Genomic DNA, 20,251 nt, shown 5'->3' with positions numbered 1-20,251 from the left:
CTGTACGTCAGTCCCTATACCAATGAAGGACTGCTGCAGTATAGGGCAGCGGTCAGCAGTAGTGCACGGCAACCCTATGTATTGTGGACCGATAGCGGTCCTTACAGAACAGCAGACTGTACCGCACTCAAGCCTATGTACCGTAGCACCCTATACCAAGTTACCAGTCCTTATAAGAACTTTTGTGGACCAAGCAGGTTGTGTATTAGTGTTTAGCAGACTGTACGTCAGTCCCTATACCGCTGAAGGACTGCTGCAGTATAGGGCAGCGGTCAGCAGTGGTGCACGTCAACCCTATCTATTGTGGACCGATAGCGGTCCTTACAGAACAGCAGACTGTACCGCACTCAAGCCTATGTACCGTAGCACCCTATACCAAGTTACCAGTCCTTATAAGAACTTTTGTGGACCAAGCAGGTTGTGTATTAGTGTTTAGCAGACTGTACGTCAGTCCCTATACCAATGAAGGACTGCTGCAGTATAGGGCAGCGGTCAGCAGTAGTGCACGGCAACCCTATGTATTGTGGACCGATAGCGGTCCTTACAGAACAGCAGACTGTACCGCACTCAAGCCTATGTACCGTAGCACCCTATACCAAGTTACCAGTCCTTATAAGAACTTTTGTGGACCAAGCAGGTTGTGTATTAGTGTTTAGCAGACTGTACGTCAGTCCCTATACCAATGAAGGACTGCTGCAGTATAGGGCAGCGGTCAGCAGTAGTGCACGGCAACCCTATGTATTGTGGACCGATAGCGGTCCTTACAGAACAGCAGACTGTAACGCACTCAGGCCTATGTACCGTAGCACCCTATACCAAGTTACCAGTCCTTATAAGAACTTTTGTGGACCAAGCAGGTTGTGTATTAGTGTTTAGCAGACTGTACGTCAGTCCCTATACCGCTGAAGGACTGCTGCAGTATAGGGCAGCGGTCAGCAGTGGTGCACGTCAACCCTATCTATTGTGGACCGATAGCGGTCCTTACAGAACAGCAGACTGTACCGCACTCAAGCCTATGTACCGTAGCACCCTATACCAAGTTACCAGTCCTTATAAGAACTTTTGTGGACCAAGCAGGTTGTGTATTAGTGTTTAGCAGACTGTACGTCAGTCCCTATACCGCTGAAGGACTGCTGCAGTATAGGGCAGCGGTCAGCAGTGGTGCACGTCAACCCTATGTATTGTGGACCGATAGCGGTCCTTACAGAACAGCAGACTGTAACGCACTCAGGCCTATGTACCGTAGCACCCTATACCAAGTTACCAGTCCTTATAAGAACTTTTGTGGACCAAGCAGGTTGTGTGTTAGTGATTAGCAGACTGTACGTCAGTCCCTATACCAATGAAGGACTGCTGCAGTATAGGGCAGCGGTCAGCAGTAGTGCACGGCAACCCTATGTATTGTGGACCGATAGCGGTCCTTACAGAACAGCAGACTGTAACGCACTCAGGCCTATGTACCGTAGCACCCTATACCAAGTTACCAGTCCTTATAAAAACTTTTGTGGACCAAGCAGGTTGTGTGTTAGTGTTTAGCAGACTGTGCGTCAGTCCCTATACCGCTGAAGGACTGCTGCAGTATAGGGCAGCGGTCAGCAGTGGTGCACGTCAACCCTATCTATTGTGGACCGATAGCGGTCCTTACAGAACAGCAGACTGTACCGCACTCAAGCCTATGTACCGTAGCACCCTATACCAAGTTACCAGTCCTTATAAGAACTTTTGTGGACCAAGCAGGTTGTGTATTAGTGTTTAGCAGACTGTACGTCAGTCCCTATACCGCTGAAGGACTGCTGCAGTATAGGGCAGCGGTCAGCAGTGGTGCACGTCAACCCTATGTATTGTGGACCGATAGCGGTCCTTACAGAACAGCAGACTGTAACGCACTCAGGCCTATGTACCGTAGCACCCTATACCAAGTTACCAGTCCTTATAAGAACTTTTGTGGACCAAGCAGGTTGTGTGTTAGTGATTAGCAGACTGTACGTCAGTCCCTATACCAATGAAGGACTGCTGCAGTATAGGGCAGCGGTCAGCAGTAGTGCACGGCAACCCTATGTATTGTGGACCGATAGCGGTCCTTACAGAACAGCAGACTGTACTGCACTCAGGCCTATGTACCGTAGCACCCTATACCAAGTTACCAGTCCTTATAAAAACTTTTGTGGACCAAGCAGGTTGTGTGTTAGTGTTTAGCAGACTGTGCGTCAGTCCCTATACCGCTGAAGGACTGCTGCAGTATAGGGCAGCGGTCAGCAGTAGTGCACGGCAACCCTATGTATTGTGGACCGATAGCGGTCCTTACAGAACAGCAGACTGTAACGCACTCAGGCCTATGTACCGTAGCACCCTATACCAAGTTACCAGTCCTTATAAGAACTTTTGTGGACCAAGCAGGTTGTGTGTTAGTGATTAGCAGACTGTACGTCAGTCCCTATACCAATGAAGGACTGCTGCAGTATAGGGCAGCGGTCAGCAGTAGTGCACGGCAACCCTATGTATTGTGGACCGATAGCGGTCCTTACAGAACAGCAGACTGTACCGCACCCAAGCCTATGTACCGTAGCACCCTAGACAGACCAAGTTACCAGTCCTGATAAAGAGCTTTGTGGAACAAGTGAGTTGTGAATGATTAGCAGACTGCAGCAGAAGGGCAGCAGTCAAGTATAATATTCTTTCTATATTTGGAAGAAAGAATATTATACGTGTACAAGCCTATTACCGTACCACTGATACCAGTCCTGAAAAGAACCTTTGTGGAACTAATAGTAACAGCAAGTCTTTAAAATTATCCTCACTGCCTGACACACTGCTTCCTGCCTGTCCCTATACAAATTGGCAAAAAAGAGTAGGCTGGAACGATTAGCTGGAACAGCTCTTTTGTGGACCTGATAGTAACAGCTAATGATGATGATGATGATGATGATGAAGAAAGACTAATCTGGCTGAGCTGTCCCTAAAATAGCAGCATACAGCGCTCTGTCCCTTTATCTAAACTGACAAAAGAAACTCAGGCTGCTGACCTAACACCTATACCAGTCCTGAAAAGAACTTTTGTGTACCAAATAGCTAGCGTTTTCTCTGTCCCTACTCCACACAGGATCCTTTCCCTACAGTGACAGAAGAAAGAATGTAAAATGGCCACCGGATCGGGTGTATTTATAGGTTAGGGGGAATGTCCAAGTGTCCATGAGCTGTCATGTCTCAATTGGTTGTCCTGTAACACATGATAAACGTGTCACGAAAGGTTAAAGTTCTTGTATACATTAAACACGTAAGTCCGCCGGGGCGAACGACGGAAAAAGGCGTTCGAACCCGCGGACGGCGAAAGTCGGAAATTCGCCGCGAAACGACCGCCGGGCGAACCGTTCGGCCATCACTATCCAAGACTCACATTTCAAATAAAATAAAAATCACAGTGAGGAAGATGGTTGTCTGGCGTCTTCCGCCAGTCTTACTCTACTTCCGGTTTGTCCTACGGCCACTCCCTACGCGTTACGTCATACCACGTGACTTCTTCATGGGGCCATTGGAGTCCTCTCTCTCTCTCTCCTTCCCCTCTCCCTCTTGTTTTTGAGCCATACACTACGGAATAGATTGGAGAATCTACAGTGCAAAGCCTATATGCTGGGATTGGCCCTCTAGTGGCGGAAGTTTTTATTACATCCCTCACCTGCATTTCCTTAGTGGCTTAATACAGTGAACCAAATGAGAGATTCCTGGGGTTATATTTGATCTGCTTGTTTATTCTATCTCAAGGTGAGAGTTCTGAGAGCCTGGACTAGTGGACTTTGCATCAGTGGTCCCCTTTTTCCATATTTTATCCTCATCCATTGTGTGCTTTTTTTGGACTATTTATTTTTTTCTTTTATATATATATTGACTGTTTCACGCTTATTAATTTTATATTTTTTATTATATTATATGAGTGGCACGATTTGCGCAGGACTCCTCACTTATGTGGAGCACTGGGCTGTGGAGGGGAATGGCTCGCTGAGAGGCTGACCCGGGTGCTGGTCCAGGCATGTCATGATCTTGCCCAAGCCTAGACCAGCTCTGTGACATCAGTTGACAGTGGACTTCAGCCTGCTGCCTGCTGAAAACTGTTCACAGGGGTGCAGAACAAACTGCACTCCTGTGATCCATAGGAGAAGTACAGCTAAACAAGTTTTGGCTATACTTCTCCTTTAAGTAGTCATCTTCCCTTTATTCAGTCATGCAGGCAGAAAGGTGTACATAGCTAAGAAAACCCCTCCTGAAGACTCCTGGGATGTATAACATTGTTTGCCTAGGTATGGAAACCAGGAAATAACTGAAGAAATCTAAAACAAAAAATCAAAAAAGTTTAAAAAAAGTCAATTTAATATACTTTCCTATCTATTTACTAATGCTAGCAGCGTGAGGATTAAAAATATTCAATATTGACTGAGAGAGAAAATCCACTTTAAAGCAGTATTAAACCCAAGAAGCTTTTTCTAAAAAAAATCCCTTCATATCATATTTCATTTTGAAGGGGTCATGGCCAGCAGCGTAGCGTTGGCTGAGGCCATCACATACATCCATATGCATTTTGCTGGGTGAGCGGTGTCCTACGATTTTACACTGGCATTTCTGGGGGCATTCCTAGCTATATATTTTGGTAGTGGGCTTGAGAATGTTTTTCTTCAAAGCTACAAAAACCTCAGATTATTAGTGCATGTTTGCCAACTGGTGATACTTCTCTCCCTGTTTGTCCTGGTGATGATTATCTCTGGTACAGAAACTGGAAGTGAGTGGAAATCTTATAATGGGGAAACCAGTTCTAGTAAGGAGGGAATTCCCCCTATTTAAGTAGATGGGCACTGACATGGGTCCAAAGCTGCCCATACACTCTTAATTTTTTTTTTTCATTCAGCTCCAGCTTCAAAGAAGAAAAAAAAAACTTAACAGATTCCTCCATCTACATTATGCAGCATGGATGGATGAATCTCGCTCTGCGCCTATTGTATTGTAGTCATTGTTTGGTCAAAAATTTTCTGTTTGGCTTTGTCGTTTTATTTTTATTTTTTTATTAAAAGATGTCTGGTGAAAGGAGAGTGACGGGCTACCCACATAGCAAATTTTGGCTGCCTTATCAGGAATTTTCATGTAGTGAGGTGCATTACACCCCATTCTTTCTTAATAGGCTAGCTAATTCATTTCTCCTAAATGGAGAAAAACTGTCATGGTTAGGTACATTATGATTGGGTAGTATAGGCCCTAAAGCATTCTCTGCTCTATCCAAAATGTAGAGAAAAATACTAGACATTACATGCACTTTTATTTGCTCTTGATTTAAAATCTATGGGAGAGCTTGAACGCAATACACTGAGCGAATGTCTGTAACACGGGATTAACGCATAGAATATTGTTTATCCTTGCAATATACGAAATAGAATGTGGATTTAGACCACCAATGTATGTTAATGCAAACTTAGCATCTGCCTAATCAGAAGTGGTTCTTTACAGGTCATTTGATGGAGAGGAAGAAAGCACTTTATACCAGGTTTATCTAAGAGAAGCTATAGGGCAAACTCTGTGACTGAGCATTACAGGGGGTGAGCAGTACTACTTAGTGGAGTTCGTTGCCTGTTGAAACACAGAAGTTGAGATGCCAGTGTGTGTGATACAAGATAACCTTAATGATTGACAGCGTCCTAACACAACTAAGAATCCAAAATGCTCACAGGTTCATTGGCATGTTGTCTTGCTAGACTGATTCCCATCAACTAAACTACTGAATTATTATTAACAGAAAAGAAAAATTATTTTAAAGGAAAGTTGTCTTAGCATTTTAATTTACAATAATAAAATAAACACATTTTACTTTTCATATTTAGTGTGTGTAATATTCATGAGTGTTTAACTGATTAACTTGCCTGTTAACTTGGCATAGTTTTTTTCCGTTGCATGCATAGGCTAATTTTTTCACTTTTATTTTGTTCATTTATTACAGGTATTTATGTAACACTTTACATATATTGGCCACTCACATCAGTCCCTTTCATGTATACATGGGTCAATTTAGACAGAAGCCAGTTAAACTACCATTGTTTTTTTTCAAAGTGTGAAAGGAAACCAAATTACCCAAAAGAACCCCACCTATGGACAGGAAGAACCTACAAACTCCATGCAGGTAGCGTCATGGTTGGTATTTAAACCAATGACCCTAGTGCTGCTGCAAGGCAGAAGTGCTAACCACTGAGCCACTGTACGCCCCTGTTACAAGTAAATTGGTTAACGAAGTTGGAACAAAATAGGTTAATACCTTTCGCTGCTGGTGCAGAGCTGACAAAATAAATTTCACTATGTGATTAGTGCCAAAAATGGTTCACAGTAGACACTTAACCTCAAAGGTAGCTAGTGGTTGGGCTCAGAACATCTCTATACTATTCAGTTATAAAACAAATATAAGAGGGTGCCTCCATCTAGGTGTAGAGATTTATTAAAGAGAATAAAAGACTATTAAAATGCACCAACTAGCTAAAAGTGGATCAAGGCATGTCATAAACCTATATAGACCTCCATAGGATCACCATGATGCTGCAGAGCTCTACAGGTGAGTGGCTGGCTGAAGCAGAGTACAGCTGGGAAGCTGTTGGAAGTACAGCTGTCAGGCATCAGGCTGAACATAGGCAGGAGCAGCTTGCGGGTGTAGTAAGATGGCTGCGGCTCCAATCGGCACCTTTCTTGGCTGGTGGCTAATGACAGAAAGTGGAGTGGGCATGGAAAAATGTTTTAAAGCAACAGGACCACCCCTTTATCAAACCATAGGCTGTGCTTCAGCCAGCCGCTTGCCTGCCAAGCTGTACACCCTCATGGTGATCCTATGGAGGTCAGTGGGGGTTTATGATGAGCCTTGATCCACATTTAACTAGTGAGTAAATTTTTATTGTCTTTTATACTTTTTAATAGATCACTACACATAGATGGAAGCACCCTCTAGTGTTAGTTTACAGTGCATCCGGAAAGTATTCACAGGGCTTCACTTTTTCCCCCTTTTTTTATTCAAAAAGTTCACACTAGTGCAGGTACGGTTTGACCTGATATACAATGCGATTATTTAGTGCAACTTAGTTGCATTTTTTACATGTTTTTGATATTGTTGCATTTTTTAGTAGGGGGTGGAGACTGAATGCTGGTTGTTAAGGAGCCTTAACAATCCAAAAAAGTCTTACCCGCATGTACATGCATTTTTGGTGCACTTCTGTTGAAATCTATGGGGCCAAAATTGCGCTGCAATTGCACCATAGCAGCACCGAACCCTTTTACAAAAAAAATGCACCATTCTTTGAATGGCCACCATAGAGAATAACATGATTTTCATTGTGATGCAATTCTGTGTCAAATATTTAATATCATCAATTTAAATTAATATTAATATATTGTTGGCCACCTTTAGTGCAAGAAAAAAATGCAGTCTCTAAGCATCTCTTGTATCATGTCCTCAGTCTCTAACCATCTCTTGTATCATGTCCACAGTCTCTAACCATCTGATACAGGAGATGGTCAGAGACTGCAGACATGATGCAGGAGATTGGTCAAATAAAGAAAGTAAAAAAAATTGACTTTCCAGGCACCAATCATAAGAAATAAACAATACATTTTTTATTAACAATTAATATATAGAGATAAAAAAAAATTTAAATACTGCAGTATTACTACAGTAATAGTTAGACCTCTCCCATATTGGTCATAGATGATATAGATAGATAATAGACATGTGTGACTAAACAATCAATTAAGCTCTACATGTTTTGCGAAAATCGCTTCTTCAGAAGATTTATATAAATTCTAAGGAGAGAAAGACCATCAATAATTATAACAAAATAGAACTATATATAATATAATAGGTAAGTAAGTAGTCTCAAGATCAAGATATGTGGGAGCACCAAGACTGCACCCAGGAGCAGTAGGACCCACAGCATGCAAAGTGTACAATGGCTAATATGTGGGAGCATGTCAAGTAGAAAAAATATGGACATGTGTCTATATAGATGCACCAAAGAAAAATAGTACAATACCTAGATTATGTAGGCATAAGGAAAAAGGGAAATGAACTATGCACGATAGTGAGGCAACCATGCCCAAATCAAAATAGTATTGTGCATTAGAAAGCACAAGGTCCTATCTATTAGAGGTCGACCGATATGGGTTTTTCTCTGGCCGATGCCGATATTTAGAAATCATGGCGGCCGATAGCCGATATATGATGCCGATTTTTTTGGGCCGATATGTTAGGCCGATTTTATTTTATTTATTTATTTTTAATCCCCCTTGATCTAACACACCTTTCCCACTGGGGCGTTTTTTAAGGCGCTTTTGGGCTAAAAATAGCGCCTGTAAAGTGCCTGCAAAATGGCTCCCCTGCAGTCTGTGTGAAAGACAGAGTGCTTTCACACTGAGGCGATGCGCTGGCAGGATCTTAAAAAAAAAAGTCCTGCAAGCAGCACGTTTGGAGTGGTGTATACCGCTCCTCCACCACTCCTGCCCATTGATATGAATGGGCACCACTGCCGAAGCGCATGCAATGCGATTTGGCAGCGGTGCTTCATGGGCGCATTTAACCTCTTCCTTGGCCGCTAGCTGGGTTATATGTGCCCCACTAGCAGCCAAATAGCACTGCTAAAATGATGGTAAAGAGCCGCTAAAACTTGCGTTTTACCATCAACGTCTGCCCGCTCCAGTGTGAAAGCAGCCTTCATAAGTGATACAGAAAATTTCTTACACTTAAAGCGGAGGTCCACCCTAAAATGGACCTTCCGCTCATCGGATTCCCCCCCCCCCCCTCCGGCGCCACAATTGGCACCTTTCAGGGGGGAGGGGGGTGCAGTTACCTGGATAATCCAGGTAACTACACCCACTTCCGGGCTAGCTCTCTGCGGAAAGGGGCGTACATTACGCCCCTTTCCGCAAGTGCCCGCCCCTTACCGCAAGTGCCCCGCTGCCTGCTGGGAAACACACAGATCCCAGAGGCAGCTGGGACCGTCCTCATTGCGCAGCGCGGCTCGCGCATGCGCAGTAGGGAACCGGGAAATTAAGCCGAAAGGCTCCATTTCCTGATTCCCATACCCAAGATGGCGGCGGCAGCACTCGAGTGTCGATCTAGAGATCGGCTTCGGGTGCCGACATCGTGGGCGCACTGGGCGGGTAAGTGTCACTATTTTAAAAGTCAGCAGCTGCAGTATTTGTAGCTGCTGGCTTTAAAAAAAAAAAAAAAAAAAAACGCGGAGTCCCGGCGGACTCCCGCTTTAAACATTTATTAAACAAAACAAAGCTCCAATCAGTTTACTTGTATGTATGATCTAGATTAAAAAAAAAAAAAAAACTATATATTAAATAAAAACGGGTAGTCAAAACTTTTGGACAAAAAAAAAAAAAAAATGGGCTAACTTTACTGTTTTTATTTTATTTTTATTTTTTAAATGGTGTATTTTTTTCCCAAAAAAATGCATTTGAAAGACCTCTGTGCAAATGCCGTGTGACATAAAATATTGCAACAACTGCTATTTTATTCCCTAGGATCTCTGCTAAAAAAATATATATAATTTTTGGGGGGTCTAAGTGATTTTCTGGCAGAAAATACAGGATTTTTACTTGTAAGCAACAAGTGTCAGAAAACATTTAGTCTTTAAATGGTTAAACTGAGAACTTCTACACACAGAGATGACTTCATTCATTCAGAAGTGTAAACATTGTATCATTTAGTTCTTTTCTTGGCAGCCTGCCCAGAGAGGAGGAAAGTGTTGCTATGACGACTCAGGCAACTCACACTGACTTCTTACAGAAGTCATTTCAAAGTCCCGCTGTAGAATCGGCTTTTTATCAACACAATCGGCCGATGCCGATTATTTAAAAAACGGCAAATATCGGCCGATATATCGGCCGGTCGATATATCGGTCGACCTCTACTATCTATGCCTACCTTGGAATGAACAAATGAGTAATTGTAAATTATATCTGTGGTTTATAACTAGGATCTTCAGTTTTGGCTTTAACTGTGCTTAGCAGCAAATATATGCCATCTATGAAATCTAAAAGTCAGATTGAGAATGGCTCTAGGAGAGAGCAGTTCACAAAGTATGACTGATAAAAAATGAGTCTCACCTGTTAGTCATACTCTGTATAAAAAGGTAATGCCAGTGTCAATAAACTAGACCAATACTAAACCCAAGGAGATTTGCATCATAAGGGAGTCATTTAGAGTGTATCGCTACAATTAGAAGCACATAAAGCACAGAGGGTCAGATCCACGCCATCTGTAGAGATGGGAATGTCTCCAGTAGGTCATCTAAAAAATCCTAATAGTGCCATCAAGCACGAAGTAGAAACAATAGGTACATACCCAGCCAGGTAGGATTATAGAGTATGAGTTGGTCCAGAGAGGGATCACAAAATTGTAAGTGGTTGCCATGATATAAGGCTACGATTAGTGCCTGATATGCACACCCCAATCAGGTGTGCGGTACAAGACTTCCGCATCACCTGACTCGAGCCGTGACATCACCGCTCTGGTCATGTATGCGCAGTCCGCATAAGCGGCGGTCAGCAAACGAGACCAGGCGGGGCGAGCGTCCCAGTGGGAGACATGGGACTGGGAGCTCCCCCTAGTGGAGACTCCATAGCACCAGCAGGAGTATAACTTGTAGCAACATAGGAAAAACACCCCTTCCCCCCACTGACTATTCTTAAATATGCTGCTGCACATGGTCATGCTTGCCAACACTTCTCTCACAGTGGAGGAATATTGACCGAGGAATATACCAACAAATGCCAAAATCCTCTTCTCCAATCTTTAGATTAGGATGACATGCAAGGTATAAAAACTGCTAGCATTGGGTTTATGACTCATCTGGCCTTCTCTTAAAGCAAAAGTGAATAGTTTAACCACTTCAGTTCCGGACCAATAAACACCTTAAGGACCAGAGGTCTTTTTGCAATTTCGCACTGCGCTGCTTTAACTGGTAATTGCGCGGTCATGCAATATTGCACCCAAACGAAATTTGCGTCCTTTTCTTCCCACAAATAGAGCTTTCTTTTGATGGTATTTGATTGCCTCTGCGATTTTTTTTTTTTTGCGATATAAATGAAAAAAGAGCGAAAATTTTGAAAAAAAAAGATATTTTCTTCTTTTTGTTATAAGAAAAATCGAATAAACTAAATTTTAGTCATACATTGAGGGCAAAATTTATTCAGCCACATGTCTTTAGTAAAAAAAATGTCAATAAGCGTATATTTTTTGGTTTGCGCAAAAGTTATAGCGTCTACAAACTAGAGTACATTTTCTGGAATTTACACAGCTTTTAATTTATGACTGCCGATCTCATTTCTTGAGGTGCTAAAATGGCAGGGCAGTACAAATCCCCCCCAAATGACCCCATTTTGGAAAGTAGACACCCCAAGGAAATTGCTGATGGGTATGTTGAGCCCATTGAATATTTATTTTTTTTGTCCTAAGGGATTGAATAATGACAAAAAAAAAAAAAAAAATTTTTTTTTACAAAAAGTTGTCACTAAATGATATATTGCTCACACATGCCATGGTTATATGTGAAATGACACCCCAAAATACATTCTGCTGCTTCTCCCGAGTACGGGGATACCACATGTGTGGGACTTTTTGGGAGTCTAGTCGCGCACGGCACCCCGAAAACCAATCACCACCTTCAGGATTTCTAAGGGTGCAAATTTTTGATTTAACTCCTCACTACCTATCACAGTTTCGAAGGCCATAAAATGCCAAAATAGCACAAAACCCCCCCAAATGACCCCATTTTGGAAAGTAGACACCCCAAGCTATTTACTGAGAGGCATGTTGAGTCCATGGAATATTTTATATTTTGCCAAAAGTTGCGGGAATATTACAAACTTTTTTTTTTTTTGCACAAAGTTGTCACTAAATGATATATTGCTCACACATGCTATGGGCAGAAGTCAAATTACACCCCAAAATAAATTCTGCTGCTTCTCCCGAGTACGGGGATACCACATGTGGGGGACTTTTTGGGAGCCTAGTTAACTAGCTACCTAGCGACACTAGCGACACTGATGCAGCGTTCAGAAAAATTATCGCTTAGTGACACTGGCAAAAGGGGGTGAAAGGGTTAACTAGCGGAAATCAGGGGGTTAAAACCATTATTGGGTAGTATATCGGGGTACCTAGCGCTATAAAAACCTGGCGGTGAACCTAAAAAAATAACTAGCTACCTAGCGACTGTAGCGACACTAATGCAGCGATCAGAAAAACGATCGCTTAGTGACACTGGCAAAAGGGGGTGAAAGGGTTAACTAGCGGCAATCAGGGGGTTAAAAACATTATTGGGTAGTATATCGGGGTACCTAGCGATATAAAAACCTGGCGGTGAACCTAAAAAAATAACTAGCTACCTAGCGACACATGCAGCGATCAGAAAAATGATCGCTTAGTGACACTGGCAAAAGGGGGTGAAAGGGTTAACTAGCGGCAATCAGGGGGTTAAAAACATTATTGGGTAGTATATCGGGGTACCTAGCGCTATAAAAACCTGGCGGTGAACCTAAAAAAATAACTAGCTACCTAGCGACTGTAGCGACACTAATGCAGCGATCAGAAAAACGATCGCTTAGTGACACTGGCAAAAGGGGGTGAAAGGGTTAACTAGCGGCAATCAGGGGGTTAAAAACATTATTGGGTAGTATATCGGGGTACCTAGCGATATAAAAACCTGGCGGTGAACCTAAAAAAATAACTAGCTACCTAGCGATACTAGCGACACATGCAGCGATCAGAAAAATGATCGCTTAGTGACACTGGCAAAAGGGGGTGAAAGGGTTAACTCTAGGGGCAATCAGGGGGTTAAATCTTTATTGGGGGGTGATAGGGGGCTACCCTGGACCTAACACTAACTGTCCTGACAGTTTTTACTGTCACAACTGACACTGAATGCATTGATCAGTAAAGAAATGATCAATGCAATCAGTGACACTGTGACTGGGGGGGGGAGGGGGGGCGGGGGGGGGGGATCGGGGGGGGTTTGTGTGCCTGTGTGTACCTACATGTCAGTGTAGTGTTCGTGCAGACTTACTTTTACTCTTCTCCTCGTAGTCCGGTCAAAAAGACCGCCCCGAGGAGAATGACATCACTTCCTCCTTCCTGTGTAAACAATACACAGGGGAGGAAGCTTCTCATTGGCCAGGAGCGATCCAGAGGGGGTGGCCGAAAACGAACGGCCATCCCCTCATCACGGATCGCTGCTGGACCGAATCGGACCGCCGTATCCAGCGGGAGGGGGTCCGATGGGACCCCCCACCCGCTGGAAGGCAATCACGTAGATGTACGTGATTCTGCCTGCCTGTGCCATTGTGCTGACGTACAATGGCAATACGGCGGTCCTGAAGTGGTTAAGGAAACCAATATGAAAAGAATATTCAAAGATGCTGGGGATGATGTAGTTTACCTCTTCCAAGATCTGCTGGAATGCATGCACAGCAACCAATCATTGTTATTGGCAGAAGAACTTTTTGCATGGTTAGGACATTGGTAGGTCTAAGGCTGGATTCACACCTATGCAGTTTTAGTGCATTTTGCAGATTTGCACTGCAGTCCATTTAACATGGTTTCCTATGGAACACGTTCTGTAGAGCAAATCAAAAAAGCACAAAACATGTGTAGATGTGAATCCAGCCTAAGGAAAGATGTTACTGTGGTGTGTTTATACATAATTAAAGCATGGCCTTGCAAATATATATTGCAATTTTGAGTGAATTCAGAGTTCTTCAGTATAATTGTAAAAAGCGAATGCTAAATGAAATCGGAAAAGTGACCACATGGTCTGCCAGTAGACATTAGTTCTGTCTAATTAGACTGTAGGTGGCCAGTGACAGAACAAGGAAAGATGAATTGTTACTCCCATTTGTGTTAAAGTATGTCTAAATCCAGGAACAACACTGTAATATATTGCAGCTTGCTAGTCTTTAGATGTTTTCTTTTTTCAAGCCAACAGTATTTTCCTGAACAAGCAGAAAATACCTATGGAGCACACTATAAATACAGTGTCATATTTTTTGTGGGCCAAGCCCCACCCCTCCATTACTATGCAATGGTGTCAAACAAAGTCCGACATGTTTGAAGTCCAGCCTGGAGGACAACCATTGCTCCCTCCGTACATACAGATGAATGAATGTAGCGACTCAGGGACAGGAGGTGTGATATTTGCAGGATAACCATATGAAAATAAAGGAAAAAAGCCTGCAAAGAAAACAAAAGTAAGAACATAATCTAAGGCAGGGGTGCCCAACCTTTTGAAAAGCGAGGGCCACTTAAGTGATTTGGTAACCGGTAGCGGGCCACAATGAGCAGAGCAGGTGGATGACAAGGCCGCTCTACACTATGGGCCCTCCAATCCATCTAGATGGAAGGGGACGGATCCCCTTCTGTTTTTGTTTTTCATGGATCGGATTGGCATGTTTTAATGGACACAAGTCCACCATAGAGGTGAATGGAGGGTCCGATTGGGTTCGCCTGAAAAATGGACAGGCAGACTTAATCACGGACTGATCATGTGAAAGGAGCCTAAAGCTGCTTTCATACTGTGCGCTGTGGATTACCCGCACTGCGGATGCAGCACAGGGCACCTGTGGCTTTCCTGTAGATTAGATTTACTTTGCTATAGAATTCTATTACTGTATATCCTGCAGGTGTGGTGCACACCAAACACACAGGTAATAACAGAAGCCTATGGCTTAGTGCAGACACTGTGCTGCACCTGCAGAGTTTGACAGCAGCCCATAGTAACCAGTGCAGAACTAGAACAGATATGCTCATTACTATGTGATTTTAATAAAAAAAAAAAAATGACCTTTAAACACAATCTCCACTTCAGGAATCATCCTGTAGATATGGCCGGCTGTTGCTGTCGGAGGCAGAGTGCATTTGGTATCACTGCCTTTGACAGAAGCCAGCACTATACAGGAAACATCAGCTCTGCTTGCAACTGCAGCTGCTTGCTTCCTCTACCACTGGCTCCATTCTCATCATTGATGCTTTGGGATGACAGATCAGGGACACGCAATCTAGGCTTGCCAATTCGCCAGAGCTGGAGGTTGCGGGCGACATCAGAGGGCCAGCAATTGGGCCCCCCTGATCGAAGGACTAATCAGCTGCATTATATTGTATTGTTTGTATGTTTAGAAGCCCTTTAACCACCTTAACCCCCGGAAGATTTGGCTGATCAATGACCAGGCCATTTTTTGCGATACAGCACTGCGACTCTTTAACTGATAATTGCGCGGTCGTGCGACGACGTACCCAAACAAAGTTGATTCCTTTTTTCCCCCACAAATAGAGCTTTCTTTTGGGTGGTATTTGATTGCTTCTGCAGTTTTTATTTTTTGCACTATAAATAAGAGCGTCAATTTTGAAAAAAATACAATATCTTTTACTTTTTGCTATAATAAATATCCAACATTTTTTATCAAAAAAAAATTTTTTTTCCTCGGTTATGTATTCTACATATTTTTGGTTAAAAAAAACAAAACGCAATAGTCGTATATTGATTGGTTTGCGCCAAAGTTATAGCGTCAATAAAATAGGGGATAGATTTGTGGCATTTTTATTGTTATTTTTTTTTTACTAGTAATGGCAGGGATTTTTATAAGGACTGCAATATTACGGTGGACAAATTGGACATTTTTGACACATTTTTGTGCTATAAAAATGCATGGATTGCTGTGTAAATATCACTGGCAGGAATGAGGTTTACACTAGGGGCGATCAAGGGGTTAACTGTGTTCCCTAGGTGTGTTCATTTTGTGGGGGGATGGAACTGTCTAACAGGAGAGAGAGAGATCGGTGTTCATATTTAGTATAAACACACGATGTGTCTCTAATCCCCCGAAAGAACAGATCCCGGTTCTCGCTCTGTCAAGAGCGATTGCGGGTGCCCAGCGGTCATCACGCCCACAGGGCACTCGCATTAGCTGCGGGCATGCGCTGTGAGCGCCCCTAGTGCCCAAAAGGCGAAGCGACGCAAGCTAACATTGTTTCACCCAATTCTGCCCCATTAAAACTGCGGCGGCTGGTTAGCAAGCGGTTAAATTGTACATTTACTTATGAAAATTGTAGTAGGAGTCTTCCATACTTGGTTTAGCTTTAGCATATGATGTGTGTGTCTTGATTGCCATTTTGATCAGTTCTAAAGAACAAAGAACCTTGTGTTCTTCAGTGACTTTTTCTGTCATGTTTTGTGGCATGTCATTGAGTTAGCTGGGTTAGATTAAAATAAAATAAGTTAGAAATTAAATTTTTTGTTCAATATATACATACTTGCACAATGCAGAACAATGTATTGCTTAATGGATTCTGATCACTTTTTTGTATTAAGCTTTCATTTTTGTTTTCTTTCTCAAGCTTGTGTATTTTATTTGTAGTGTATTGTAACAGTTTATCTTTTTATTGTACTCTGCAGCCTTAATGCAACGCCCACTCCAGCTTCTGTCATCTTCAGCAATCTAAAACCAACGCCAGCAAGCACACCCTGCACACCTCGACGTTTGAGCTTGGCGGAGTCTTTTACCAACCTAAGAGAATCAACAACCACTATGAGCACATCTTTAGGACTGGTGAGGCTGTTGAAAGAGCGAGGCATTTCAGCAGCTATGTACAACCCCCAAAGTTGGGACAGGGCTGGAAAGGTTTCTTTTATTAATCAATCTCTTCCAAAAATGGCTGTTATACCTTCCACGCCTCCAAATTCACCTATGCAGACACCAAGCTCTTCCCCTCCTTCCATAGATTTTAAATGCACCAGCCCACCTTACGATAACTTCCTGGCTTCAAAGCCTGCCAGCTCCATCCTGAAGGAAGTGAGGGAGAAAAAAAACATAAGAAGTAGTGAATGTCAAACTGATGTCTCTGTTTCCAACCTTAATTTGGTGGATAAAGTGAAAAAATTTGGAATTGCCAAAGTCTCAGGACCATCACAGGCATCTGTTTGCGAAAGCCACAGGCCTATTATATGTGGCGCACAGGGACCAATGCAAACATATGTTCCTGGAGGCCTTATGCCAGAAGGTCTGCCTTTAAATTACCCTGCTGTTACAAGTGGCATACAGCTGAACACTGGAATTCGTAGGAATCGGAGCTTCCCAACAATGGTAGGATCTAGTATGCAGATGAAAGCACCATCGACATTGACACCAGGCATCCTAATGGGAGCCAAGTTACCAAAACAGACAAGCTTACGATGAGAAACAGCCCAACATCGGCAACCATATGACTAGACTTAAAAGCTGATCATTAGCTGTGCTTATATTGTGAACTCCTGCATCCAACAGTTATCTATGGGGCTATGACTTCCTTTGAATTGCCACCTCTCCCTTATTTCCTTTAGCTCGTACTGACAAATCATCATTGTGCCTAGATGAGAAGTGGAGACTAAACTTTGTATAAATCTGTAGATAAAGAGCATATTGCAACTAAATTAATTTTGCCAACTGAAAGTGGTGATTTACGGATGTTGCTGTAATATTGTAGATACTGATTACTATACTGTACAATAAATGAATGGGGCAGGTGGGGTACTGTATGCACTGACTTTAATGGACTTCTGCAGGATAGAATGCAAAAATAGTTTTAGTATTAAATCAAGTTTTGGACTGACCAAGATTTTTAATTTATGTAAAAGGAAATTTAACCCAAACACAGGTGTGAGGTATCCTTGGGTATGTTAATAAATTTCCTTTGTTTTTGTTTAATGATGCAATAAATTAATATCCTTTTTGTAAGGTCTTAAAAATTTTACCATTGCAACTATAGAGGCTGAATACCAACAAAATTGATAAAATGTGACTGGCATTTCACAATATAATTTTCTGTCAAAAATTTTAATTAAAGCGGTAAAAAAAAAGAACTTACTTAAATGGTAACTTCATCTAGTTAGTTAAGGGAGCCATTTTGTGAACTGATCTGCTTGCCCAATTGTTTCCTTATGAATTAAAGGCACCAGTATTGTTTCAGTGCATAAAATTGGCTCCCAGCACTTCTGTAGGTATCGTGTACAATAATAGCGATATACAATACATATTTTTGAAAGCTGCATTGGCCAATGGTTTGTTTCTCTGTTGGCACAGTGGACTACTTTGCAATCATATCACACAAGTTCTGCACATTCTGTTTTATTATTAGTTATTCTCACTGTGCACTAGAACTTATTTTGGATATCAGGAACAAAAAGGGATTGGTAGGACACAAAATAAACACAAGAATGTGCTGTCAATAAACTTAAATACTTGAAATGTAATCCTGTAAGCAAGCTATTTATTGTTGGCTGATAAAGGAACTTGTTTTTTATGTTTGTTAAAGAAGGTCAATATTATATAAAAAATTTAGTACATTTTCAAAAAAAAAAAAATTCTGAAAAATCTTAAGAGCACTAACTGTATTTTTGTTTTAGGTCACTTGCATTTTAAACTTTTTTTTTTTTTTTTGTTTTTTTTTTTTAGATGGTCTTAATCACATATATTATTATTATTTTTTTTTTTTTTAATGCATACTAGGCCATTCAATAAAGTTATAGTCCACTACATGTCCATTTGTTGCTTTATTCTTTGTGTTATAATTTACTTGTCTTTGTTATAAATTGCACCAAAACGTTTCTAGCATTTTTTCAAACATCCAAAGATCTTTTGCTTCAGGATGAACAACACTGGCTATATCAAAAAATGATTTTCTGACGTGTACTAAGCTGAATGGACTGCACTATATATGCATTAGGATGCTTTCAGGGCATTTAACCACTTCAGCCCTAGAGGATTTGGCAGCTAAATTACCAGAGGACTTTTTACAATTTGGCACTGCGCTGCTTTAACTGGTAATTGCGCAGTCATGCAATGTTGTACCCAAACAAAATTTGCGTCCTTTTTTTTCCCACAAATAGAGCTTTCTTTTTGATTGCCTCTGCAAGTTTTATTTTTTGTGTTATGAATAGAAAAAGACTGAAAAATGTGAAAAAAATAATTATATTTTCTACTTTTTGTTATAAAAAAAATTAATAAACTCAATTTTCATCATACATTTAGGCCAAAATGTATTCAGCCAAATGTCTCTGGTAAAAAAAAAATTCAATAAGCGTATATATTGGTTTGCACAAAGGTTATAACGTCTACAAACTAGAGTACATTTAATTTTCTGGAATTTACACAGATTTTAGTTTGACTGCCCATCTCATTTGGTTACATAGTAAGGTTGAATAAAGACACCAGTCCATCCAGTTCAACCTGATTCACATCAATCCCTACCCTCAAAGAGCCCACAATCCAAGGTCCCCATTCATATACTAGGGTCAATTTTGGACAGAAGCCATTTAACCTACCTGAATGTCTTTGGAGTGTGGGAGGAAACCGGAGTACCCGGAGGAAACTATAAAATGGCAAGATAGCACAAAACCCCATGTTGAGTCCATGGAACATTTTATATTTTGCCACAAGTTGTGGGAAAATTAATACATTTCTTTTTTTTTTTTTTTTTTTTGCACAAAGTTGTCACTAAATGATCTATTGCTCAAACATGCCATGGGCATATGTGAAATTACACCCCAAAATACATTCTGCTGCTTCTCCCGTGTATGGGAATACCACATGTGTGAGACTTTTTGGGAGCCTAGACATGTACAGGACCCTGAAACCCAATCACTGCCTTCAGGCTTTCTAAGGGCGTAAAATGGTGATTCCACTTCCTCACTACCTATCACAGTTGTAGAGGCCATAAAATGACAAGATGGCAAAACCCCCTCCCCCCCCCCCCCCAAATTACCCCATTTTGTAAAGAAGACACTTCAAGCTATTTGCTGAGAGGCATGTTGAGTCCATGAATTTTTTTATATTTTGCCACAAGTTTTGGGAATTTTATTTTTATTTTTATTTATTTTTTTACACAATGTTTTCACTAAATGATATATTTTTCAAACATGGCATGGTTATATGTGGAATTAAACCCCAAAATACATTTTGCTGCTTCTCCTGAGTATGGGGATACCACACGTGTGAAACTTTTTGGCAGTCTAACCGCGTCCGGGATCCCGAAAACCAATCACCGCCTTTAGGCGACCGGGCCACCGCCTGTAAAAGAGCTAGAAGAAGGTGCGGTGGCCCGGCAGAAGAACCGAAGAGGGGGAGAAGACCCCCAAAGTCGGAAGAAGAGGCCGGCGGCAAGGAAGAAAGCCGGGCTCCTCCGCTAGTAAAAGAGCTACAAGAAGAT

The 20,251-nt window shown here is 41.8% G+C and overlaps 1 protein-coding gene across 16 annotated transcripts in view; it reads left to right on the top strand.

The window, feature by feature from the left end:
* The window catches only part of TRAK1 (trafficking kinesin protein 1), a 253,289-nt gene extending 234,708 nt beyond the window's left edge, over positions 1-18,581 (top strand). For 13 of the 16 annotated variants that reach the window (XM_077491560.1, XM_077491561.1, XM_077491559.1 and 10 more), the window contains one exon: positions 16,464-18,581. In XM_077491560.1, coding sequence (XP_077347686.1) covers positions 16,464-17,244 — 781 coding nt within the window. In that variant the 3' untranslated portion in view covers positions 17,245-18,581. Of the gene's footprint in view, positions 1-5,487; positions 5,577-16,463 lie in introns of all 16 variants that reach the window. The other 3 variants (XM_077491564.1, XM_077491563.1, XM_077491562.1) reach the window with 1 other exon arrangement.
* Positions 18,582-20,251: the final 1,670 nt, after the last annotated feature.

Source organism: Lithobates pipiens, unplaced genomic scaffold, assembly GCF_037356315.1.
Source record: "Lithobates pipiens isolate NorthernLeopardFrog02 unplaced genomic scaffold, aLitPip1_a1.2 Scaffold_19, whole genome shotgun sequence".
Taxonomy (NCBI): Eukaryota; Metazoa; Chordata; class Amphibia; order Anura; family Ranidae; genus Lithobates; species Lithobates pipiens.
This window is presented reverse-complemented; position numbering and strand designations above follow the sequence as displayed.